The sequence below is a fragment of the Macrobrachium rosenbergii genome, chromosome 37 (genome assembly GCF_040412425.1).
Source record: "Macrobrachium rosenbergii isolate ZJJX-2024 chromosome 37, ASM4041242v1, whole genome shotgun sequence".
Lineage (NCBI taxonomy): Eukaryota > Metazoa > Arthropoda > Malacostraca > Decapoda > Palaemonidae > Macrobrachium > Macrobrachium rosenbergii.
This window is the reverse complement of record NC_089777.1, coordinates 33,014,782-33,041,646: the sequence shown is the minus strand read 5'-3', so window position 1 is coordinate 33,041,646 and position 26,865 is coordinate 33,014,782. Positions and strand designations below refer to the sequence as shown.

General features: G+C 38.6%; 1 protein-coding gene across 1 annotated transcript in view; it reads left to right on the top strand.

Moving 5' to 3' along the window:
• The first annotated feature begins 1,538 nt into the window (after positions 1 to 1,538).
• Positions 1,539 to 26,865, top strand: part of LOC136825456 (uncharacterized) — a 37,948-nt gene continuing 12,621 nt past the window's right edge. Inside the window, exons 1-7 of the mRNA XM_067081927.1 lie at positions 1,539 to 4,270; positions 6,878 to 6,998; positions 7,432 to 7,565; positions 7,726 to 8,905; positions 9,313 to 9,985; positions 12,496 to 13,123; positions 15,236 to 15,443. Of these exons, the coding sequence (XP_066938028.1) occupies positions 1,557 to 4,270; positions 6,878 to 6,998; positions 7,432 to 7,565; positions 7,726 to 8,905; positions 9,313 to 9,985; positions 12,496 to 13,123; positions 15,236 to 15,443 (5,658 nt within the window). The 5' untranslated portion in view covers positions 1,539 to 1,556. The remainder of the gene's footprint in view (positions 4,271 to 6,877; positions 6,999 to 7,431; positions 7,566 to 7,725; positions 8,906 to 9,312; positions 9,986 to 12,495; positions 13,124 to 15,235; positions 15,444 to 26,865) is intronic.

Genomic DNA, 26,865 nt, shown 5'->3' with positions numbered 1-26,865 from the left:
GAGCTCTTGCATAGTTCTACTTAGAATCTTTTAGTATGCTAATTCTGATCTGAATTAATACATTGCATTTGCGATCATGTTGTAGCCTGCTTATCGGGGTAGATTCTACTCGGACAGTTGGCTACTTTTTCAGAAAATTAAGCTTCGATCTATTTCATAATTCCAGTAATGAACAAGAACCTACAGCATCAAAGCTCAATAATAAACCAAACCAAAACAAGCCTAGAATAGTAGTTTTATCGACTTATCCCCATTTACAATGGGGTTACATTACAAAACCCCATCGTTTCTTGAAAAAACATAACTTGAAATTAGCCTAGCCTAGCCTACACTAGGGTATACAGTACAATCTGAGCATATGCGGTAGCCCAACATACACTACTCACAGCCTACCGTGGTTTTGTGACTATTCATGTATTTTTATATAGCAACTTCCTTATCAGTTGTTACCATATGTATGAACAAGCAGGAGATAAAAATGTGCAGGCTATGTATGAACTATAGACCTGGGCTAGCCCAGGTGTTACACACATAGCATCCATTTGCAAAGTCAAATAGGCTATTACAGCTGTATTTAAGGTGATGGTAATGAAGCTGTTATTTTACTTACAGAATCCATTCATACTGTATAATTATATTGATATATTATCATCGTAATATGTATAAAAAAAACAATCATCCCGCCTTTGGGGAAAAAGTTATTTTCAGAAACAGCTGATTCAGGCAACTACGGAAAGAATTAGGAAAATAATTGTTTTAGTTGCTAAACGAAACGAATGTATTAATGAAATTATTATTACAACTTTTGAACATAAATGTAAAACGGGTATACAAAGGTAAACTAACATACTTTGTGTTAAATAAAATCCCTCAAAATCACAAAACAGCTGTTTCCCGCCGATTCGTTTGTTTACCAGTGTGACTTACCTCTCTCTCTCTCTCTCTCTCTCTCTCTCTCTCTCTCTCTCTCTCTCTCTCAGTACTGTACATACATATCCTTTAATGAAATATGAATTACTGTATCATAAATTTAACTCCATGAAGTTCATGATGCCATCGTACGCTGCTTGCCTGTGCCCGTCGCGTGCTAAATTTAGAATACATTTTCAATATTGTCTTATCGGTATTGCTTCGTAACATCGAAACCATCGGAACTACTAAACCCATTGCAAACTTGATTTATCGTAAAATGAAACATCGTAAACGGGGAAATGCCTGTATTTCAATGTCGTTTGTAAATATTTGGTCTACAAGATCATTGGTTTTGTATCAAATATGTCATTTTTAATAACAATACATTTGTATTTATAATTAACTGTACACCTCTAATAAAACAAATTCCGACAGGTTTTCTGTACTGATATTGTTTTATTTATTGTTTTTAAACAAAATCCTACGTTAAGGGAATTATTTTGTCACATTTTCTTCACCAGAGATTAACATGACTAGGCCTATAAGATGTCTTTGTATAATTTCTGTAATGTATTTTTGGGTATATACACAATCCTCTAATTCCTTCTGTTTTTTATCAATTTTCAGATACCTGATATATCATCATGCTTGTCATACTGTTATTAGCACTGACAACAAGAGTCACTCGTTGTCAAGTTGATCTGCAAAGTCCCATAGACGATACCGATGCCTCTGAAAGAATTGCCAGTTCATTGGTTATAGTGACAAGTGACAATCCGGCCTCCGGGGCTCGAGTCCACGAAAGCCTCGAAGATAGACGGGGTCTGTTGCGCAATAGACAGCACACTCCCTCTCGTTTAGATGACAGGGCTGATGACAGTGGGGACGGTCTGAAGAGAGATAGCAGAGCTGCAAGCATACCTTCATCAAGTCGTGGCAAGGAACTGAGCAACGACGAAATTGAGAGAGATTTCCAGAGGGAGAGAGAAAGGACTGAAGAGGTACTTAGGCTAAAAGAACGAGGTGGAACACTGAGAGGGGTGGATGTATCCCGAAATACGTTCCTCGATCGAAAGGGAACTTTGGATGGTGAAAATGTAGGTGGTGCGAGAGATGATCTAGCAAAAAGACGGTTTAGTGTGTCGAGTATTGAGCTGAACCGTCAGCGCGAACAAGATCGTCAACAAGAGATTGACAGAGAAGTTGCAAAAGCTGAGCAAAAGAAACAGGAGATTCTAAGTAATCCACGAAGCGTTCATACAAACAGACCCTCTTATCAAACAAGATGGCCATCGAGGAATACACATGATATCGAGAGAGAAAGGGAAAGAGAAAGATCAAAGACGCTTGGAAGACGGGGGTCAAGCCATGCAGACAGGCAAAGAGAAAGAGACAGAGCCCAGCGAGGGGGTGCACCAGATAGATATAGACAAAGCAGCCGACAGAGAGGAACTTCAAGAGAGAAACCACCTATTCTCATTTATGAAAAGGTTGTTGAGTATAAAGATAAAGACTATAATAGACGGCCAACCAGCCACCGAAGGCCAACAAATAATCGACATCCATCCATATATTTCGACCTCACGGGCATACAGGATACCCGCGCTCCGGACCGCCCTGTGGCATTTAGACCTAGCCTCAATACAGATCGGAGACCTGGACGTCCTCATTATCATCAGGAACATGCTGATGTTGTGCAGTACCCAGGTTTGGTTGCAGTCGAGCCTATTGCACCTGTGGTACCGGTTGCTGGTCAAGTAGTAGAATCAGTTCAGCATGGAGTGCTTCCCTCTGTTGATATAGCACAAGCAGCAAATGCTCAAGCTGCCATTCAGCAGCAAATACTTGCTGGCCAGGTGCTCCAAGCAAATCAGCTACAACAGTTAGCATTAGCTGCTCGTTTAAGAAGCATACATGCTAGGAAATTAAAACAACATCAGCTTGCAGCACAGCTACAGGTCTTACAAGCAGGGCAAGCCCAGAAAGCAGGACAGGTCATAGCAACAGGGCAAGCCTTGAAAGCAGGACAGGTCATAGCAACAGGACAAGCCTTGAAAGCAGGACAGGCCTTGAAAGCAGGACAGGCTCTAGCAACAGGGCAAGCCCTGGCAACAGGGCAGGCTCTGGCAACAGGACAAGCCTTGCAAGCAGGACAGGCTCTAAAAGCAGGACAGGTCCTGGCAACAGGGCAGGCTCTGGCAACAGGACAAGCCTTGCAAACAGGACAGGCTCTAAAAGCAGGACAGGCCGTGGCAACAGGACAAGCTCTGAAAGCAGGTCAAGCCCTGACAGCAGGGCAGGCCTTAGCAACAGGACAAGCTCTGCAAGCAGGACAGGCTCTGGCAGCAGGACAAGCTCTGCAAGCTGGGCAGACCCTAGCAACAGGACAAGCTCTGCATGCAGGGCAGGCTCTAAAAGCAGGTTATGCCCTGAAAGCAGGACAAACCCTGACAGCAGGGCAGGCCCTAAAAGCAGGACAGGCTCTGAGAGCAGGACAGGTTTTGGCAACAGGGCAGGCTCTTAAGTCAGGGCAAGCCCTAAAAGCAGGACAGGTCCTGGCAACAGGGCAGGCATTGAAAGCAGGACAGGCGCTGACAGCAGGGCAGGCCCTAGCAACAGGACAAGCCCTGAAAGCAGGACAGGCACTAACAGCAGGGCAGGCCCTAGCAACAGGACAAGCCCTGAAAGCAGGGCAGGTCCTAGCAACAGGACAAGCCCTGAAAGGGCAGGCCCTAGCAACAGGACAAGCCCTGAAAGCTGGGCAGGCCTTAGCAACAGGACAAGCCCTGAAAGCAGGGCAGGCACTGACAGCAGGGCAGGCCTTAGCTACAGGACAAGCCCTGAAAGCAGGGCAGGCACTGACAGCAGGGCAGGCCCTAGCAACAGGGCAAGCCCTGAAAGCAGGGCAGGCACTAACTGCAGGGCAGGCCCTAGCAACCGGACAGGCCCTGAAAGCAGGGCAGGCATTGAAAGCAGGGCAGGTTTTGGCAACAGGGCAGGCCCTGAAAGCAGGGCAGGCATTGAAAGCAGGACAGGTATTGGCAACAGGACAGGCTTTGAAAGCAGGGCAAGTGCAAGCTGCAACAGGATCTGCCATAGCTAACAGTGCTGTCCAGACTGGGTTGGGTGCTCTAGCTGCATCCCAGATAGCAGGTCACCAAGGTGCTCACTTAAAACATCATTCGGCATCAGCTGCTTCTACTTTTGGTCAAAATGTTGGGACTCATCATTATGGCAGTGCTGTAGCTGTTGCACCACCCCAAATAACTCAGCCACATGGAGCTCATCTTGTAGAAAATATCAATCTTCAGCTGCTTAGGGCGCAAAAGGACTTATTGCAGAGACTCGTCCTACTCCAGTAAGTTTATACATAATTTATTATGTTACAATAGGTAGTTTCATTTATTACTGATGTTGTTTTTAATATCATCATTATGATTATCATTGGCAGTGGTAGCAATAGTAGCAGTGTTAAAATATGACATGAGGGATAAAATCTACTGATGATTAAGGGACGTTTCTTTATGTCAGACTTTGTTCTGCAAAGTTAATTCATTTAAGTAAAACGTTCTTGATTTGTTTCTTCGAAGATTTCACTGGGCTTCAGTGTCAAAGATCTTGTAGCTAATTCAAATAAATTCGATGCAACTAAACAGAAACCAAGTAATTCATACGCTACCATAAATAATGGTAACATTAGGGTTACTATCATGTTAAGCGGCTTATATTAAAAGCGTCATATTAGGTAAACTAGACAGAAAACATTCTAATATTTTTCTAATAACAACTTGAAGATAGTATTTGCATGAAATAGAAAGAAAAAAGAAATGAACAGTAGTTATTCATGTTAAGAATAAGGGGAAAAAAATTCTCTGTAAGTTGAACCTCATTTTCTTACTGATACACATCAAAGCTATGCAAAGGTTAGAAGTCACAGGAAATAACAAGAGTTGCATTATATGCCGTCTTTTATTCAAGGCTAATCATCATATTACAAGTAAAGGTTAAATCAAGTTAAGGACCCTGATATTCATCCTGTGTAGCACCAGAAATTATAGGTGGAGGGTCAGTTAAAAGGTTAAAGGTCACTAATGAGCGGCAGAAGCAAGGGACAAGCCAATGAACTTGTGCACATGTCCTTGAGATAGAGCGTACTGACGTATAATCAGTACCCATGCCTCCTCTCCACCCACGTGAGACCTGGCAAAGCAAGGCAATGGGTACTGAAGACTCAGGAAGTGGGCTTAATCGTTAAAGTCGTATGCCAGTGAAAGGGGTTTGAACTCTGGGGCCACACACAGGCAATACTACAGTACTGTCACGAGTGAAATCCTGGTAACTTGAAATGCTGAACGGGTCAGTTTACAGCAAGAACATCAAAGTCACCAAGTTTATCAATGAGTCTTGATGCTAAGACAATGACTGCAGCATGCCTCATCTTGGAAATAATTCAGAAAAAAATATGATTACTTAATTGCTATACATATGTAAATTGGCTTTCAGAGACAACCTCTACATTCATGGACAAAAGAAAGGGAAAAATAAGACTCACTGTAAGGAAGATAGTGACTAAATATGATTACTTTATTGCCTCACATATGTAAATTGGCTTTCAGAGACAGCTTCTACATTTAGGGATAAGAGAAAGGGAAAAAATAAGACTCACTGTAAGGAAGATAGTGACTACAAAAAAAAAAAAAGGAACATTAAGGCTTTTGGGGGATAGCGTCTGGCCTAGCCCTGGAAGGAGTGTAAAAATAGGATTATAAAGAGGACGGTAAACAGGAGTATCGATCAGAGCCCTCTGCCTTACTTTTGAAGCTCTACTCCCGTTCTTGTCTTGTCTTCATCTCTTTCTTTGGGGATTCTTAGTATGCCTTCTCGCACTCTCATTTTTCTTTCTCATTCTTCTAAAAAAATGCACTAACAATTTACCTTCTTTGCTTCGTCTTAAATTCTCTTCATTCAGTACCTCTAGACCTTTTCCATTACTCTTATTGCTTTTCAGTTAATGCTTTTCTTCCAACTATTTTTGTTCTTTCTATTATTCCTAAGTTCTCGTCGTCATTCTTAGCAGTTTCTCCATATCATTTCTTCTTCTTCTTCTTCTTCTTCTTCTTCTTCTTCTTCTTCTTCTTCTTCTTCTTCTTCTTCTTCTTCTTCTCAACTACATTTCTTCCTTGTCATCTTTTCCTTCTTTATCCCTCTCCTGCCTTTACCTCTTCTCATCTTACGTCTCTTTCTCTCTTTCTTTTCTTCTATCCTCCTTATCCTCTTCCTTCTCCTAAAATTTTTCTCTCAAGAATTAGTCCTCTATGATATGCAGTAACAGCATTTAATGATAATTATTATTTTAATAATTTACGAGGTGCTCTTGCGCTTACTGAAGAAGTCACATTTCTTCCACATAACTGAATTCTTGTGCGAAGAAGTGAACGAAGATGACAGAAAGAAAATGAAATGGGAAGAAAAATTTGTAATTAATAAGAAGAAAATTGCACCGAGGGCCAGAGTATGCAGGCTCTGACACTGCCGAAGGTGTGGAAACATTGCGGGTGCGGTCACCACCCGACAGAAGAAAAGTGAGGAACGATTTTGCCATGAAGGCCATTTTTCAAGATTATTTTATCTTTTCTTTCGTATTCTCATTCCAAACTAACAAACTTACTTTGTAATAAATACATAATCTGTAACTGGGCTGATCTTCAATGTTGATGGAGTCAATTTCTGTTTTCTGAATAAAGTTTTGTAAAATTTTACTTGAATGCCGACAGTCATAGGGATATAGGAAATCTTTGTTATAGTTTCCATTTAAGTACCATAGTATATTAATATAATTTTTGTGTTTTTGATTTTCCATTGTTTCTAGGTTTTCCATTCCAATGTTTGTGTACCATTTAATACATTAATATAATTTTTGTGTTTCTCTGATGTTAACTAAAGTTGTGTCTATTGCATTTCACAGACCTTACTTCAAAGTCGCTGGTACAGGACACTACGCTATACCCAAAAAGGTACCAAAAATCCCCGTGGGATCTTCACTGACATCTGTGCAAGTGAAAGCCTTGCCTCAGATAAGCATACAGGTAAGAGAAGGTTAATAACTTCAGTGTGGATTTGTAAACCTTGAGTTTTGGGTAATCATAATCCACAAAAGGGGCCAGTCCCTCGTTGCATGCCTTGCCTGGTGTCCTTTGAACATTACTTGAGGTTCTTTACAGAGTCTTTTCTGTCCCCTGCTGCCTGTCTCTCTCTGCCTTTTCATTTCTTCCCACTCCCTTTGTCTTCTTACTACCTAGCTGTCAAAATTCTTCAACATTTTCTTATTCCAGATTTCACCCCATTTAAAACTAATTCCTAGGCCTAGTATCAAGGTGGTCTAGAAATTGCAGCTCTTTGGTCTGGTTCAACTAATTGTTAATCATAATGTATCTGTGTCTAAATTCTTAGTATTTGTTATAAATGAATATCTTTGTGTTTTTGCTTTATGTTTATTTTATGCGTGATACATTTTTCAAGGTACCTAAAACTGTTCCACCGCCTAGTATTAAAATACCTGGGCTGTCGGGGATTTTGAAGCCACCTTTAAATGTAGAATACATCGAACATCTCCTAAATTTGCCTGACGACATCTTCAAAAATACCATTCAGACGTAAGTATATGAGATTCCCTGAAACTTTTCGTGATCCTACAGTATTAGTGATTAAAAGTGTCTGGTTTTTCATCTGTTCGTGTTAATATATTTGACAAACTGTGATAGACTTTTACTAATCTCACTTTGTATTTTTTTTTTATTCTGTTTTGCCCCAAAGAACCAAGAATGAATTCGTAGGCATAATGTTCCCCACACTCTACCGCGACTCTGTGAGCAACATCAAGCCTATTCATTCACAAGCACTCAGCGTGCCATCAGGCTCCTATGGAGCACCAATATATCCTCCTTTAACGACCCCAGTTGCTGTGGAAATACTCGAGCCATTATCAACACCTTCATCTAATTACGGTGCTCCACCCTTGAAGCTTGTGGTAACCACACCATCAGTTCCGGTGATAACTGGAGGCCCAGTAATCATAGCTGAGCCTCCTGAACCACTTTCAGCGTATGGTCCACCGAAACCATCAACAACTATACATGAAGTACCACAGCCTCCATCTCCAACATATGGTGCACCTGAAATTCCCCAAACTCTGTCACCTACATATGGGGTACCGGAACTGCTTGTACCCGTTCAAGGAATACCTGGGACGCCTTCACCTGAGTATGGGGTCCCCAAGCCAGTTTTGCCTATACCTGTATTGCCCAAACCCCCATCGCCTGAATATGGGGTACCTGGACTGCCCGAACTCCCATCACCTGAATATGGGGTGCCTGGACTTCCTCAACTTCCATCACCTGAATATGGAGTGCCTGGACCACTTTTGCCTCCACAAGGACTGCCTACAACTCCATCACCTGAATATGGGGTTCCTGGACTTCCTACAACCCTGTCACCTGAATATGGGGTTCCTAGCCTGCCTCAGCTCCCATCACCTGAATATGGGGTTCCTGGACTGCCCCAGCTCCCATCACCTGAATATGGGGCTCCTGGACTGCCCCAGCTCCCATCACCTGAATATGGGGCTCCTGGACTCCCTCAACTCCCATCACCTGAATATGGGGCTCCTGGACTGCCCCAGCTCCCATCACCTGAATATGGGGTTCCTGGACTCCCTCAACTCCCATCACCCGAATATGGGGTTCCTGGACTCCCTCAACTCCCATCACCTGAATATGGGGCTCCTGGACTGCCTCAACTCCCATCACCCGAATATGGGGTTCCTGGACCATTGTTGCCTTCTCAAGGACCACCTCAACCCCCGTCATCTGAATATGGAGTGCCTGATCCACCCTCCGATACCTATGGAACACCTCATACACACGTACACCACGATTGTCATCATGGTGAACCTCATCATCACCATCACCATAAAGATGGAGATGAGATCCTGGAGGTAAGTTAGTTAACTTGAACGTGGAGATCAAAATCCAAATTCTTAAAGGTTTCTTGAAGTTATGCATGTTCTGTCAGTGTTCTTATGTGTAACAAATCTCTTATGTACTTATGTCAGTCTAAAGATTAGATAAGTTTTTTTCTCTGTGACAATAACCTCAAGTTAAAATCTTTGTATTTCCGTTCATGTTAAACAGGAATCAATTTTTTAAATTACTCTATTGTCTACATATGATTTGAGCATCTTTTTCCAATCTGAGTAGTGAAAGTGGCGAAAGCTACCTTCAAATAGCGGCACAGCAGAACCCTAATTGGAAGTTTCATGCTGCAGTATTCTCTGTTCACATTGACATACTAATCATATGAAACAAATTATAATTTTATTAAAGTTATGCTTCATCTCTGCAGGTACCTCTCTCTCTCCAAGAAGTTCCTTTCCCTGTATCAACAACGCCAACTTTTTCAAGTATTACTCCAGCCTTTGTAACCACTCCTGTGCCAGTATTCACAACAATAGGCAGTCTTCCTGTTCCAACTACCAGTTCTTATGCAGACTTTGACACAAGTCATGACGGGAAAAGTCATTTTGGAGAGTATCATGTGAATGCTGAAGGCAATGTCATTTCAGGGCCCGACTCTTTGCATGGTCACTCAACCATCCTTCCGCCACGCGTTCACACCCACGATTCCGGACACAACTTGCATTCTCATGTGACCTTACCTCCAATCATTCTTCCAGGCAGCCACACAGCCTTACCTCTTGAAAGCCACGAACACCATGAGGCCTCTTTCATTCCTAGTCCCCTTGAGATTAAGGTTCATGAGTCTGACTTCTTAGCTGGGCCTATACATCTTACTATCTCTGAGCCCATCGATGGTGTAGGTCCCATACATGTCACGACTTCTCAACCACAATATGATGACAAGGGATCTCATACGCCATTCCATACAACTGGTAGGCCACTATCAGTGGCAGAAGAAGTTCTTCATACCACGAATCGAAATCAGCCTTTAACACCTCTTCATGTAACTACCATTAAACCCCATGCACATTCCACGGTGCATTATGACGTCCCATCAGGTAAGATTTACTACATTTTTTCTGCATATTTTCATGATTAAAAAAGTAAAAGCAAGATTATGGTTTCCAGGGATATGATGAAATATAAGCGTAAAAAAGGATATAGTTTTCTGAACTGATAACTTGTTAGTTTCAAAATTGGGTACAATTCAGATGCTTTTTTTAGCCAATGTTTTTCAGCTGGATGAACTTTGCTTAACAAGATTTCTCTTTAGATTAAGAACATTGCTTTCGAAAAGACTGTTCAGTAAAGATGATAAATGTAATGCTTATTTTTTATCTTAAAGTAAATGTACACCATTAAAATATAACAACAATAAACAGATCATTGATGTTAAGTGGGGACCATGTGAACAATCACCGACAGTTTGAAGGCCTAACCATTTGAAGATTCTTAACCTAAGGTTGTATTGTCAAGTAGAGAAAATTAATCCAAGTCATTGGTAAAGGACTACATGAGATTTGAAAGTTATTTTTAGATGACTAAGCTGCTTCTAAGATATATTGGTAGAACAAGAACTACTGATGGAGGATTGCTTGCATTTATGGAGTTCTTTTCTTTTCATGGGTCTTTGAGAGACTATAATGCTTTAATTTAAAATAACTAGTAATTAATACTCATGGGTAAAGAACCAGTTGGGAGTTAGACACATGTAGAAAACCAGAGAATTCCAAAAAATAGCTATTAGCAGCCAGTGAGATTCAAGACTAATTTGCTGAAAATCATTAGTACTTCACTTCATACTGACAGAAATCCTCTCAGACTCCAAGATAATGACAGTGAACCAGAGGGATTCCTAGATTTATTGGTAGAGAGCCAGCCAGAATATCTGCACTTCTATTATTTGTTGGTTTAGTCAGTTCCAGTGCCCCATCTAGTTGCCAGACCACAGATGAAAAGCATGTAAAAATGAAATTTTAGCTTTACCGTAGTTCATACCATGGCTCTCAAAATTTTTGGGGTGAGTTCTCTTGCATTAGGGTACACTCAGTCCTACATCATATATTTATCTCATATATGTAATCAATAATTTATTATTAGCTTTATATCAAGTTATATCAGTTGTTATCGTATAAGAATCTACAAAAATTTTGTTTTTAATGATACTAAACTGCATTGCTTTTTTTTACATATGTGCATACATGCACATGTGTGAGACATGCTGGGTAAGTTTCATGTTACATGAGGGCATCAGTAACCATAATGAATCATTATATTAATGTTGGTAGAGAATTTCTGGACTTCTAGACTGACTAGTAGACCCCAGTTTTAGTGAAAGAATACCACTGAACTTCAAGACTATGGAGAACCACTAGAGCAGGGTCTTCAAGTACCATTTTGGGTATTTTTAAGTCAGTAATGTACCCCCATCACTTTGTATAAAGTAGAAAACAAAACAAAAGCAGAAAAACATTCCAGTACTGCACTGAAGGGAAGGTCTAACCAACAAGAAACACAAAGAATTTAAAAATAAAGAAAATTGTTGATAATTATTTAGAGAAGTCAGTGGGCGGCCAGGCCCCTAACTTTAAGACCTACTAATACAGACTTGTTTGTATTTGCACTAGAGTATCAAGACTTGTTCAAGACCTTTAGAAAAATCAGGACTCTAAGACCTACTAATACAGACTTGTTTGTATTTCAAGGCTTGTTGTAGAAAATCACTTAGACTTCAAGATTTACTGGTAAGGAACTATGATCCCTAGAATCATTGGGACTTTGTGACCTATTACTTAAAATCAAAAGGCTACAAATTATCGTGAAACTGAGATCTTCCAGAATCATCATCACTTGAGAATGTGTGGGACTTTAATTCAGCTAGTGGACCCCTGGCCTCCATACATATATATATGTATATATATATATATATATATATATATATATATATATATATATATATATATATATATATATATATATATATATATATATATATATATATATATATATATATATATATATGTGTGTGTGTGTGAGTGTCTGTACAAATCTTTTAGTTCTTCACAAACACTGCTTTGATTAACAGATGATTTTTGATGGAGGTTTTTAATTTTAGGTCTTGCATTATGTAATACTATGGGAACAGTTCATATTTTCTTTCTTCCATCTGATTTTCCACCCTCTCAAGAAATTTTTTCATAGTGCAACTGCGAGGTTTTCCTCCTGTTACACCTTTCAAACCTACTTACTGTCAATTTTTCCTTCAGCACTGAGTGACCTCATAGGTCCCAGAGCTTGGCCTTTGGCCTAAGTTCCATATTCTCTTTTCTACTATGGGAATAGTGTAACGTATGATTTGGAGGTTTTATCAGGCAAAACTCTGAGGAATCTCTGAATCTTTCGTGCTCTCTTTACCTGTCGCTGTAATCGAGAAACATTGACGCCTTCTTGATAGTAGTTGCAGAAAACAGCATTCTACTACAGACAGTGTATGAGAGCCTATTGTAGCTGTTCCAAGCCGTAGCAAACAAACTGTACTAGTCATGTAATCATTTATTTATTTCGACAGTTAAACCAATTGCCATTCCGACTACCCCAGCGACATCTTCAACAGTGGTTGTAGGCGTGGGACTGCGACCTCATGGCAGCGATCAAGAGTTCTTTTCACCCATCACAACAACCATCTCCCCACCACTGACATCTATCGCTCCATTATTCCCAACCACAACATTTACCCCTACTGTTCCGTCTTCTACCACAATTGTCCAGGGTTTCCCAACTGTTTCCTTCTCTGAAACGTTCTCGCCAACCACTTACTCCCTTCCCACAACTCCTAACCCCACTTTCCCCTCAACAATAAGTCCTATTCCAACCACGCCTAGACCTACTTTTACAACCACGATTCGCCCCATCCCAACAACACCAACCACGACCTATACCACTCCAAGACCTGTTATCACTACCAGCAATAATCCTACTTTCTCTACAAGACCCACTTTCCCCTCCACCATAGGCCTTATTCCAACCACAACCCCTTCAACGTTTGAGATAGGAACCACGCCTGTGTTCGTCGTCGAGGAGACTCCAGGCACCACGATTTCCAGCACAGTGTTCGAACTCAGGCCTTCCATCGTCACCAATGGACAGTTCATACCAACGACAACTTCACGGCCCATTGGAACGTTCCCTTCCATCGAGTGAGTTTTCATTTCAATCTCACCGTGTTTTTTAGTTAGTCTTGATGGATTTCGGTGGAAATATGTACTCCTAGGATTTAGCAGGCGTCGCTCCTTTTAGTAAGCTGCAGAATCATCTTCCTTCTGCGTTTTCGTTGGCTCTAGTCTACAAATGGGTCATTAAGTTGTCAGTAACATTGGCCGTAGCTATTAAAAAAGATTAGTTGTGGGTGGGTGGTGTTCTTGATATCCTGAGCGCTATAAAAAAAATTACTTTTAAGAGAAAAAGTAGACCAGCTGGGTAGAGGCGAGTAACTAGGAATCCTATTTAAAATTTGATAGAGCATAAAACTAATCTTAACTGCTAATAAGGGCTATCACAAATTTTTATAAGTTCCCTGAAATCTTTAATAATGCTTAGCTCGTGATTTATTTATATTTTTCAAATAAAAAACCAGAAAGTAAAATTAGGAGACTCCTACGATGGCTGTTGTCTTATTATGAAAAATCAAACATTCAAATATTAGTTAAAAGAGATAAAGACTTGCTAACATGTATTTTGCAAGTCGTTCTTTTAGCATAACTGCAACAAAAGAAACCTTTAAAAATATAAGTACAACAGGCATCAACATAAGAAATAGCTTCAAGAAATGCCGTTCAAGCATTTGCAGGTATTGTACAAGTATTATAATAGGAATACTTTATTTAATATTAAGACTAGACTTTCCTGTATATTGTAAAGAATAAGATGAAATCATCTTCGTTTTATCAATGTGTGACTGTTTACTGGATCGCAGAAGTTCTCCGCGCATGAAACGCTTGATAAAATATAATTTATTACCGTATGGTTCGTGTGATTCTGTCCAAATTCGCACTGGGACAAACGCTTTGAGAAACAATACTCGAATAAGGGAGAACGGAAACAATGACGTAACCATCTAGAAAGTGACAACGGAGGAGTTGGTTGTCAAAGGAAAAAAATAAACTATAACATCACGAAAATGGGTCCGCCTGATGAACCGAATTGGGGCCAACAGGAAGGAGGTCTTCCGAAAACCAACCCGGACTGTCGAGATGATGAAGATAAGAGAAAAAGAAAAATATGCCGTTGGTAATTCGGTCGACCCAGACATCCGTAACTTAATCGCATTCGAAAAGGTTTGCTCAGCAGGTAGTCAACAGAGCTAGATATTGGAAAATCATTTGTGTCTTTTGCAGAAGTATTTCAGATGTTATCTTCTTATCCAGTGGAGAGAAGAAAGGCTCATGTATGAAATTAAATAGATTTCCAGTAATGAAATAGAAGTCTCTCTCTCTCTCTCTCTCTCTCTCTCTCTCTCTCTCTCTCTCTCTCTCTCTCTCTCTCTCTCTCAGTAATACTACCAGGTTGAAATGGTAAACCAGTGTTATAGTTAAAAATTTTAAAGTAAGATTCAGTAAGAGCATGAGAAATGTGTCTAACATTTTTTTTATTGTAATGGTAATTAAATTTGCTTTTCATTTTTTATTTTATCAGTCCTTAAAATTCCCTTTCATTTTTGTTATAACAGTCCTTAAAATTCACTTTCATTTTTTGTTATAACCGTCTTTAAATTTCCTTTTAATTTTTTTGCTCTAACCGTCCTTAGATTTCCTTTTCATTGTTTTTATAACAGTCCTTAAGTTTGCTTTTCATTGTTTATCATAACAGTTCTTAAATTCCCCTTTCCTTTTTTTATAAGCCGTTTCATTTTTTCATAAACGTCCTTAAATTTCCTTTTCATTGTTTTTTATAACTCCTTAAATTTCCCTTTCATTTTTATAACCGTCCTTGAATTTCCATATCGTTGTTTTTTATAAGTTTAAATTTCCCTTTCATTTTTTATAATCGTCCTTAAATTTCTTTCTCATTGTTTATTATAACAGTCCTTAAATTTCCCTTTTCATTTTTTTATAACAGTCCTTAAATTTCCCTTTCATTTTTGTTATAACATTCCTTAAATTTCATTTTCATTTTTTCATCATAACAGTCCTTAAATTTCCCTCTCATTTATCGTTATAAAGGTCCTTAAAATTCCCTTCTAGCCACCTTCCCCTTTTAACCTGTACAACTTCGATCTAAAACTGTTAAACAATTCACCTTCTGTCATTCAGTTTACCAGACGACAGCGACGACAGCGCAGTGCTCATTTCCGACGACGGCAGCCTGGGGAGCGTCCCCAGCACCCAAGACGTCCTGCAGAAGCTCTCCGCCCTCACCGAGGGCTTCGAGTTCGACCGCATACCCGGCACAGACTCCAACGACGATACGCACATCCTGTCTCCGTTCTCGAAGAGGAAGGGGAACGCCACCCACCACAAGGTGAGGAAATTGAGGAGTCTTCCTGGAGGGTGTTTTGCACGTCGGATCTCTCGAGTCTGAGAGTGGTTGAAGGGTTGTGACGTTTGACTTAAAGTATTGTTTATTTGTTTATGCATTCATGTCGTTGGTTATATTATTTTTTTATTATTTGATCTGTATTTAAAGTCACTTCATAATCTCTGGGCTCTCTTTTGTCTTTCTCTCTTTCATTTATGAACTTTTGATTCTCTAGAGTCTAATATGATGTCCTCTAAGCTATTTCAGTGTTTACAAAACATGAAAAATGACAGTAATAATTTTATTGGATATAATTATGATGACGAACGAATATGACAAAAGATTTTCACAGACCAAGTCCTAAAAACGTCCCTAATGCTGGGGTCGTCAGGGTAACTTTCTTGGGTAGATAGGACAATGCCATGATTTTGCAAAGCGATAAAATCTTCCAGTAACCTAAAGAGTTACTAAGGTATTTGAAATTTTATAATCCGTAATAAATAAAATGCGTTGCTCTTCGTTAGTTATGTTTATTCTGCCAACGATTGTTGTCTCCCCAGAATGTATATATATGTGTGTGTGTCTGTGTGTGTATGAGTGCAATTGTAATATTAGTTAAACCAGAATATATCATCTTAGACCAGACTTTGATGAGGTCGGTTAAATAATGCTGTAAAAAGTTTACAAAGCATATATAGGCAACAGATTACGATAAAATACATATGTGTACCATACAGTTGACAATGACACAAACACATACATATAATGTAGGCACGAACACATGAAACAAAAATTCATACAGCAAACATACTGTATACATGTACATTCATACCCTCCCACATCTAAAATATACAAACATACATATCCATACACATATTCGTGTACATATTTCATAAACGCACCTAGGCACAATTACTCATAGGCTACATATACCCACTACCTACACACTCAAATATACATGCTTATACAGAGAGAGAGAGAGAGAGGTTTACATATCAATGGCCTCTGAGATTACACTGTTTATTAGAAAGATAAAAAAAACAACTGGCTCTAATTTCAATGCACCATAACTACCTGTAGAGTTGAATATAATATCCTGAGTATAGACAACACAAGCTAAAGCAGATTTTATCATATTCCTTTCTGTCAAATTAGTGCTACTGAAAATTTTCTCTGCCTTTTCTAGTTAATTGGAAAGGTGACAGTTTCTAGTGTGAATGTTAAGTGCACAACCGATATAATTTCTTGCTACCTTGTATTTGTTGACTAATTCTTTTAGCCATTGTTGCGCCACTCTGTCATATGTATATATGTATATATATATATATATATATATATATATATATATATATATATATATATATATATATATATATATTTAGTTGTATTCTTCTCAATCACGAAGATAAAATATCACGATGTACTCCACAATGAAAACGAGGGAGAAACCAGAGGAAAAAGGAAGCAGACTTCTTAATATATGTTTTTCTTAAACTGATTAGTTAATAAAGTTCCCCGGAAGAGGCGTGATGGAGGGCGAAACTGTTGGGACAAATTAAGAAGTCTATTTCCATTTTCCTCTGGTTTCTCATTCGTTTTCATTGTGGAGTACATCGTGATATATATATATATATATATATATATATATATATATATATATATATATATATATATATATATATATATATATATATATATATATATATCTTACACTGTGCTAGTAGAACCTAGTGACGTTCAGATTTTGAAAATCTCCCTATAACTAACAAAGTCATGGTGGTTTTTATACCTCTGTGCATTTGTTTACATTACAGCTCACCCTAGGCAAGATGGCGTCAATCTTGACTGTCACTTGCCAACAGCCAAACACAAGTTTGGTATGAGCTTGTTCTTCAGAAAAGATATCACAGCAGCTATCAGATTCTCAGTAAAACCAGAAATAAAAGCGCTGCTAAAACTTCAGTATGAAATTGGTCAAAACATTAGCAGTCTTACGCTGTCATGAAACAATTAGGTATTATTGATCCCCTTCTGGACCTAAGAAAATCTTGACAGGAGAGAAGAGTCCGGACTTGTTCAAACTGATTCTAGTGCTGCCTTTGTAATGGTTAACGAAGACTCATTTATTATCTCCATCACTTAGGTGTTAGAACTTGCTCACTTCATCCTATTAACAACTTTTTGTTCTGGCTATCAACAAAAATGCGTTGTTAATGAACGTTGATTGAATGATTGAACGGTTTCGTTTAAGACTGACTTATGCCAAGCGCTGCTGGATCCACCCGCACTTTGTTTCCAATTCTGCCACGGAGGGCAAAAGCTTCTTCGATTTTTTTTATCAGTCGGATATAGGCTTGTAGTGAAAAGCATGTCCAGAAATGAACGAGGAAATCGAAAAGTTCAAGGGACATTTTGACATTGAAAAAAAAAATTATATATATATATGTTATTCATATACATATAATATTTACATATATATAAATATATGTGTATATTATATTATTCGTATACATATATATACATATATACATATATATTTTATATGTATATATGTATGTATATACATATAAAATATATATACATGTATAATATATGTGTGTGTGCTTATGTATGTATGCATGCATGTGTTTGTGTGTGTATCTGTATAACACACGTACGTCAGTAAATGTGTTTTCTCCTGACTCCACCACAGGCGGAGGAGGAGGAAGAGGAGGGCGGGTTTGCTGCCGACGGGCAAGAAGGCTCCCCCTCTGTGGAGTTCGACCTGAACGACCCCTTCGGTTTCTACTCAGACTTCTCAGAGGAAATCCTCGACGACAAACAATCGAGTCCCGATAATTCGACGGTATAATCCTCCTCCTCGGCCTCTTCCCTTCCTTTTTTTCCTCCTCCTCCTCCTCTTCCTTTCTTCTCTCCCGTAGGGGGGTAGTGCCGTCAGCGCACCTCATGCGGTGCACTGTAGGCATTACTTAAGGTTCTTTGCAGCGTGCCTTCGGCCCCTAGCTGCAACCCCTTTCGTTCCTTTTACTGTACCTCATTTTATATTCTCTTTCTTCCATCTTACTTTCCACCCTCTCCTAACAATTGATTCATAGTGCATCTGACCGGTTTCCCTCCTGTTACGCCTTTCAGACTTTTACTGTCGATTTCCGTTTCAGCACTGAATGACCTCATAGGTCCAGTGCTTGGCCCTTGGCCTAAATTCTGTATTCAATTCATTTCCTTTCTTCTCATCTCATCTCTGTGTCACGTGGTCTAGAAGCAGAGATCTCTTGTTCCGGAATCAGAGATCTTTGGTTCAGGGACCTTTTGTCTTTTCCCTGGAATCGGAGATTTTTTCCAGAATGAGATATAAGATATCTTTTTTCCTAAGTTAGGAGATTTTTTCCAAAATAATTTTTTTTTTCTTAAAGAATCAGAGATCTTTTGTTCTTGAACCAGAGAAATTTGGTTCTTGAATCTGATTTTAGTTTTCTGAAAAGAAAACCACTTGTGCCGGCTTTGTCTGTCCGTCCGCACTTTATTCTGCCGGCACTCTTTCTGTCCGCACTTTTTCCTGTCCGCCCTCAGATCTTAAATCTACCGAGGCTAGAGGGCTGCAAGTTGGTATGTTGATCATCCACCCTCCAATCATCAAACATACCAAATTGCAGCCCTCTAGCCTCAATAGTTTTTATTTTATTTAAGGTTAAAGTTAGCCATGATCGTGCTTCTGGCAACGATATAGTACAGGCCACCACCGGGCCGTGGTTAAAGTTTCACGGGCCGCGGTTCTCATACCGAGACCACCGAAAGATAGATCTATTTTCGGTGGCCTTGGTTATGGGCTGACTGCACAGAAAACTCGATTGTGCCAAAGAAACTTCGGCGCATTTTTACTTGATAGGTTCTAAAACCAGTTATCTTTTGTCCTAGGCCGTAAAATCAAAGATCGTGTTTCGTTAGAGCCAGACTTTTTGTCTCAGAGGTTTTTGGTCCCAGAATCAGAGATCTCTAGTTCTGAGCGGAGATATTTTGTCCCAGAACCAGAGATTTTTGTTCCAAAACAAGACATCTGTAGTCCTAAAACCTGGGATGTTTTGTTCCAGAACCAGAGATTTTTGTTCCAAAACAAGATATCTCTAGTCCTAAAACCTGGGTTGTTTTGTTCCAGAACTAGACATTTTTGTTCCAAAACAAGACATCTCTAGCCCTAAAACCTGGGATGTTTTGTTCCAGAACTAGACATTTTTGTTCCAAAACAAGTCTAGCCCTAAAACCTGGGATGTTTTGTTATCATTTTGTTCCAAAACAAGACATCTTGTCCTAAAACCTGGGATGTTTTGTTCCAGAAAAATTTTTGTTCCAAAAACAAATAGTCCTAAAATCTGGGATGTTTTGTTCCAGAACTAGACATTTTGTTCCAAAACAAGACATCTTTGTCCTGGGATGTTTTGTTCCAGAACTAGACATTTTTGTTCCAAAACAAGTCTCCTAAAAGGGATGTTTTGTTCCAGAGACATTTTTGTTCCAAAACAAGACATCTGTAGTCCTAAAACCTGATGTTTTGTTCCAGAACCAGAGATTTTTTGTTCCAAAACAAGATTTCTAGTCCTAAAACCTGGGATGTTTTGTTCCAGAACAGACATTTTTGTTCCAAAACAAGACATCTCTAGCCCTAAAACCTGGGATGTTTTGTTCCAGAACTAGACATTTTTGTTCCAAAACAAGACATCTCTAGCCCTAAAACCTGGGATGTTTTGTTCCAGAACTAGACATTTTTGTTCCAAAACAAGACATCTGTAGTCCTAAAACCTGGGATGTTTTGTTCCAGAACCAGAGATTTTTGTTCCAAAACAAGATATCTCTAGTCCTAAAACCTGGGATGTTTTGTTCCAGAACTAGACATTTTTGTTCCAAAACAAGACATCTCTAGCCCTAAAACCTGGGATGTTTTGTTCCAGAACTAGACATTTTTGTTCCAAAACAAGACATCTCTAGCCCTAAAACCTGGGATGTTTTGTTCCAGAACTAGACATTTTTGTTCCAAAACAAAACATCTCTAGTCCTAAAGCCTGAGATGTTTTGTTCCAGAGCCAAAATTCCTATGCTTTCTTTCGGATGTGTAAGAATTGTCCGAACAACATTCTTATAGATGCTGACGCTCATAAACTGGAGAGTGAATCGCATTTTTATGCTATATTTTATTTATTTTTCTTTAATATACATGACATTGTATACATAAGACAATGATAATGATGATGATGGTATCTTAAATCTAAGATTACAAGATTATTTCAAATCTCTCTCTCTCTCTCTCTCTCTCTCTCTCTCTCTCTCTCTCTCTCTCTCTCTCTCTCTCTCTCTCTCTCCCCTTCCTCTTTAAAGTATATATTTGATGCTTTGATGCTTACAAAAACTTTCAGTGCCATGCAAAAGCGAAACAAGAAAATCAGTGAAAGATTGTTTCTGATAATGTTGCCGACGATAATTGAGATATCATCTTGGTATCGGATAATAAGTCTGTTTACGAAAATATTATTCTGAACAAACCTTCGACATTCCATTGTGTCGCCATCAGTCTTATAACATTTCCTCTTTAAACAGAGGAATCTGTCACTTCCTCCATGTTAAATCGTACTTTTATCGAACCTAATTTTTATTATTGTTGGCCTCTCGAGCCTCGCTGTGGCCCATTGCCTCTAACGTCAGACTCCCAAGGTCTGTTGCAAATTTCAAGGAAGCTTACGTACTAATGTCACCTGGCTTTCATTGATGGTCACGCATCCAGCTACTGACCAGACCTCAGTGTTGTTTTATTTCACTGATCGAGAGATCGGCGGTGTAGAGAACATGTCACTTGTAGTCATGAGGCCCAAGTTAGGTTTAAGAAAAAAAAGTAAAAAATGCGGCGAAGTTTCTTCGGCGCAATCGAGTTTTACTTACAGCCGGTACAGCGTACAAACAAGGCCACCGAAAACAGATCTATCTTTCGGTGGTCTTGGTATAATGCTCTATTAGCCGCGGCCCGTGAAACTTTAAACACGGTCCGGTGGTGGCCTATCCTAGAGCGTTGCCAGAAGCACGATTATGCCTAACGTTAACCTTTAATAAAATAAAAAAAACTACTGAGGCTAGAGGGCTGCAATTTGGGATGTTTGATGATTGGAGGGTGGATGATCAACATACCAATTTGCAGCCCTCTGTCCTCAGTAGTTTTTAAGATCTGAGGGCGGACAGAAAAAGTGCAGACAGAATAAAAGGCGGACGGACAGGCAAAGCCGGCACATTAGTTTTCTTTTACAGAAAACTAAAAATTATTCTGTTCCTTTTAGATTACTCCACCGAAATTAAGGTGTCCTGATCTCCAACGCAATGCTCTCACTAGCTAAGGAAATAGGATATACGATAATTAATTTCATAGAAGGGTTTACCTTTGAACTTCTGTCGCTGACATGAACTCGTATTTTCGACGAATACCTTGGCTACAATAAACTCTCTCTCTCTCTCTCTCTCTCTCTCTCTCTCTCTCTCTCTCTCTCCTTCCCCTTGAATGATTGTGCTTGTTCGTGTGTGACTGTGTACGATAGTGAGCGTGTGAGTGTATGCTTATACATAGATCATACTCTTCCGTTAATAAATTTATCCACTGCGAAATTTCATTAAACAGTTTGGAAGCTGAGTTGGCGCGTGTAATAATTAAAATATCTCTCTCTCTCTCTCTCTCTCTCTCTCTCTCTCTCTCTCTCTCTCTCTCTCTCTCTCTCTCTCTCTCTCTCTCTCATATGTTATTTATAATCTGCAGTGCGTAAACTAAATTCTCTCTGAAATTTAAAAACTAATTTTTTTTAGATAACTAAACCCTCAATATTTCATAATTTTTAAAATTTCACACATACTTTTTTATGTTTTCCTGCATATACTTCAGGTATTTTTATTCCCATATTTTATATTATATTGCATTTGACTTATTGCCTGGTAATGCCGCTGAAGACAGCACTTCCTGGGTTAAACAAGCCGAATCGATGATGGCGCCTTTGCCCACTCTCTCCCGCAGGAGACGCGGGTCAAGTGGTGATTTATATTTAAAGGGAAACACTCAACAAGAGCTCTCTGCTGGCGAGACCACTTCGGGCGATCAGTCAGGTGGCCACAGTCTATTTTCCGCTTCATAACTTCCTATACAGACGCGCGCGCGCGCTGCGTATGGAGCTATAAAGCGAAAAATGTACGTACTGGTGATGTCCTTCGTAACACCATAAAGCTTCTCGAATGATTATGTCCTGCTCGTAAACGAAAATAAGAAACATTTCGATCCTTCTCCTTTCCCTTGCGTCGTCATTCATCTGTTTTCTATCACTCCAATACTTATGCGTAAAGCTGTGACCCACCATCTTATCGCTTTTCGTATCATTTATCTGTCATTTTATGTCATTCAAATACTTCCTCATTAGCTTTTCATTTCCCAGTCTTTGCATTTAGTTATAGTTATGGTTTAGGACCGACTGCGAGACATACATCATTACTTATCCAGGCGTGACAATTTCTTCTTCTCTTAATTATCTTTCGCTAAATTCCTGTGGCCTATCTGGACACACTCCCTTTGTCTTCCTCAAATCATTTCGTGGTGAACTCTGACGTTATAATATGCATTTAGATCAACATCTAACATATTCAAGTTTCTGTTTAGTGGCAACATCCACAGGTTAGAAAAATACAGTTTAGTATAAGTATATAACTTGGTGGGATTACTGCCATACTTTTATCGATATATATATATATATATATATATATATATATATATATATATATATATATATATATATATATATATATATATACATACATATATATATTATATATATATATGTTCCATGAGTATGTATGTATATATATATATATATTCATATATATTCTTTCGTGTGTTCCATGAGGTTGTATTCAAGCCATGGATTATAAAAATATAAATAATAAAAACTACCACCACAACAAAAATAACCATTACGAATGCCGGAGTGGCCCATCCCTGCAAGTCGATACAAACCATTAGAAAGAAATATAGATGGAACAAAAAAAAAGTAAGAAAGCAATTTTATTTTAAAAATAGGGACCGGTACGAAGTAAGAAAATGGTGCCATCACTTCCTTCCCCCATCTTTAACGGTACTTTACCTTGAAAGGAACTACGGCCAAGGGGCAGGATTAGCTCACAGCAAAACGATAAAGATTTTTTAGGCTTTCAGTCCAACGTGGGTAAGTCACGATGGAAACCTCTCTCTCTCTCTCTCTCTCTCTCTCTCTCTCTCTCTCTCTCTCTCTCTCTCTCTCTACATACACACTGTATATGTATATGTATATATGTATATGTATATATATATATATATATATATATATATATATATATATATATATATATATATCGTTTTATGCCACAATGCTGAATTCGAGGAGTTAAGAGGGCAATTTGGCTATTACAGTTATACATGTATCAGGTAAAAAGTGACCAGCAGATTCTACATATATATATATATATATATATATATATATATATATATATATATATATGTATATATATATATATATATATATATATATATATATATATATATATATATATATATATATATATATATATATATATATATATATAGCATATATGTATATATGTGCGTGTGTGTATGTGTGTGTGTGCTCGCTTATATATTACAAAATAAACGATAGATACAGACCGACATACGCTCAGAACTAGCGATTACCCGCCGTATTCGGGCAAGCGATTTTATCAAAGCCCAGCGCAATTAGAGTTCCAGGGGACATAAATAAACGTGTTTCAGTGAATGTTAATTTCGTCATTTACGAGTTGTGACGGAGCCAGCAATGCTCTCGGGGGCGATATGCCTCATCTCTGAAATAGTAAAGGTCAGCCCGCCCGGTATCTAATTCAAAGAGAGAGGGCGATAGACAGATAGATAGAGAGAGAGATGATATCAAATTCAGATTTTTATAGTTTCTCTCCTGTGTACATTAGCATCCAAACCGTAACAGAGAGTTATCTAATTCAGATTTTTTTATCATTTCTTTCCTGTGTACATCACCCACCAAAACGTAAAAGAGAGAGAGAACATTTAATTCAGCTTTTTTTTACTTTCTCTCCTGTATACATCAACCAGCAAACCGTAAAAGACATAAAGAGAGAGAGAGAGAAAATTTAAAGCTGACATTACGAATCTTATCGTAAAACCGAACGTAAAATCGTTCTTGTCGAAGGCCATTTCAGCAAGTATATTCCAGAGTTGAATTAATATCACCCTGATTAGAATCTCATAAGTAGTTTCGAGGTCAGCGTCTGCACTGCTATTCAGAAGCGTTTATCCGAACACGTGTCGCTTACCTGTGGGGAAGCTTACCTGTTGCGTAGGGGTAACCGTTGATTGTTTCAAGTAGTATGAAGCAAGAGAATCTTGTTTATTCAGCAGGGTGATTAAGAGAGAGAGAGAGGAGGGGGAGGAGGAGGGGGGTTAGCAGTGAAGGAGGGTGGGGTATGAAAGGGGAGGGGAGGAGGCTTTTGGGGGAAGAACCCTTTAAAGACGACATCACAATTGATGCTTTGTGACCTAAATCGGTCTCATTCTCTACAGTTCCCCTTACATTTTTCCTGTTAATTGTTCTCCATTTTTCCTTTTTATTCTTATTTTTGCATTTTATTCTAATTCTCCACCTTTCTCTGGCTACAAATTTCTTACTTGTTATCCACTTTCTCTCCACGGTTTTATCTTTTATATTTCTAATTCCCAGAACAGTTTTTATCCCAACCTACGGTGATTCAGTTGTGTACAGCCTAAATGTCAATTTTACGGGCACGCATTTGCGGTTGTAAAGACTTGGAATTGTTTTGCTTTATGTTAATTTTGTTACCGGTTATGCAGCCTAATAAAAAAGAAAAAGATAAATGGTCCAAAATTATACACACACACACACACACATATATATATATATATATATATATATATATATATATATATATATATATATATATATATATATATATATATATATATATATATATATATATATATATATATATATATATATATATATATATAATATAATCTACACATTAGGTTTACTAAAACATTCTGTTATCCCACTGCTACTATTTGATTACTGGAACTCTGGCCCTCCTGTTATCAAATGTAGCATCTTGCCATTACATTTGAATGTGTTTGTGAATAAAACAGAGACATACATATATCAATATGCTTTAACTTCGACGTAGTTACGATTTTCCCTCAAATTTTGTCGTTGAAAACAATGGGGTTTGCTGGAACAAAAGAAGGGGGTTGGCAGCAGATAACTTCTTTCATTTTCGAATGCAGATTCGGCAACTCATCTGGCTCTTGGACAGCGATATCCGGCACAGAGCAGCCTTGTTTTTCCTCTCATGAATGATTAGGATTAACTGGGTACGGACATGAGATGAATGCCAGACTGTACAGGAAGGATGGATAATGAATAACTGATGTATTTGAAAAGAGAATTTGATGATGCTAATTTGGCTTATCTACGCGTCATCTACTCCGAGGTACTAGCACTAAACGTGGCGGAAGCTCCTTGAGACGCCGTGTTTAGTACTAGGCCCTCGGGGATCAAAGTATTATATGCACCCATTTTTATATTGTGTGGTCGACACATTATATCAATTAACGGTATCTAGTACTAAACACGGCGTTCCAAGAAGCTTCCTCCATGTTTAGTACTAGCACCTCGAAGTTGGTGACGCCTAGATAACAAGCCAAAGTACCACCGAACTTGGTTATATGAATGAGAGTGTTTTTCACTTTAATAATGAAGAATTAAAGCTCAACCGTGAGGATTGCTTACGTATGTGTGACTATGAATTCAGCATCTTGCAGAATCATAAAACAGGAAATAATGGCGCCATCAGCATTGCTAAATTTAAAAAGTACAGAACACATTATATATTAATGTTGCGGTAATATTTTTCTTCAAATATGTCTAGATTTGTATCATAAGATTACTTTAAAAGTGTGGCTAATGTCGCAACTCTATTTCGCCATTGCTAACCCCGTTCCAACGTTGCTAAATTAATCTCCAGTTCACGAGCCTGCGCCGATTACGATCTCGTAACTACGCAGAGACTTCTGCTTAAAATATAAATACAGCTATTCAGGGTTGGGGTTCTTGCGTTATTTCACAAGGAGTAGATATTATATACTTTATCACTTACACAATTGTTCTGTGCATCAATACAATTACTAACAGGACGTCATTAAAACTGGATATTTATTCCCTGAATAAATATCTCCGTTAGATAGCATCCAGTTTTAATGAGGTCCTGTTAGTAATATATACATGTATATATATATGTGTGTACGTGGACACACACACACACACACACACACACACACACACACACACACAGATAT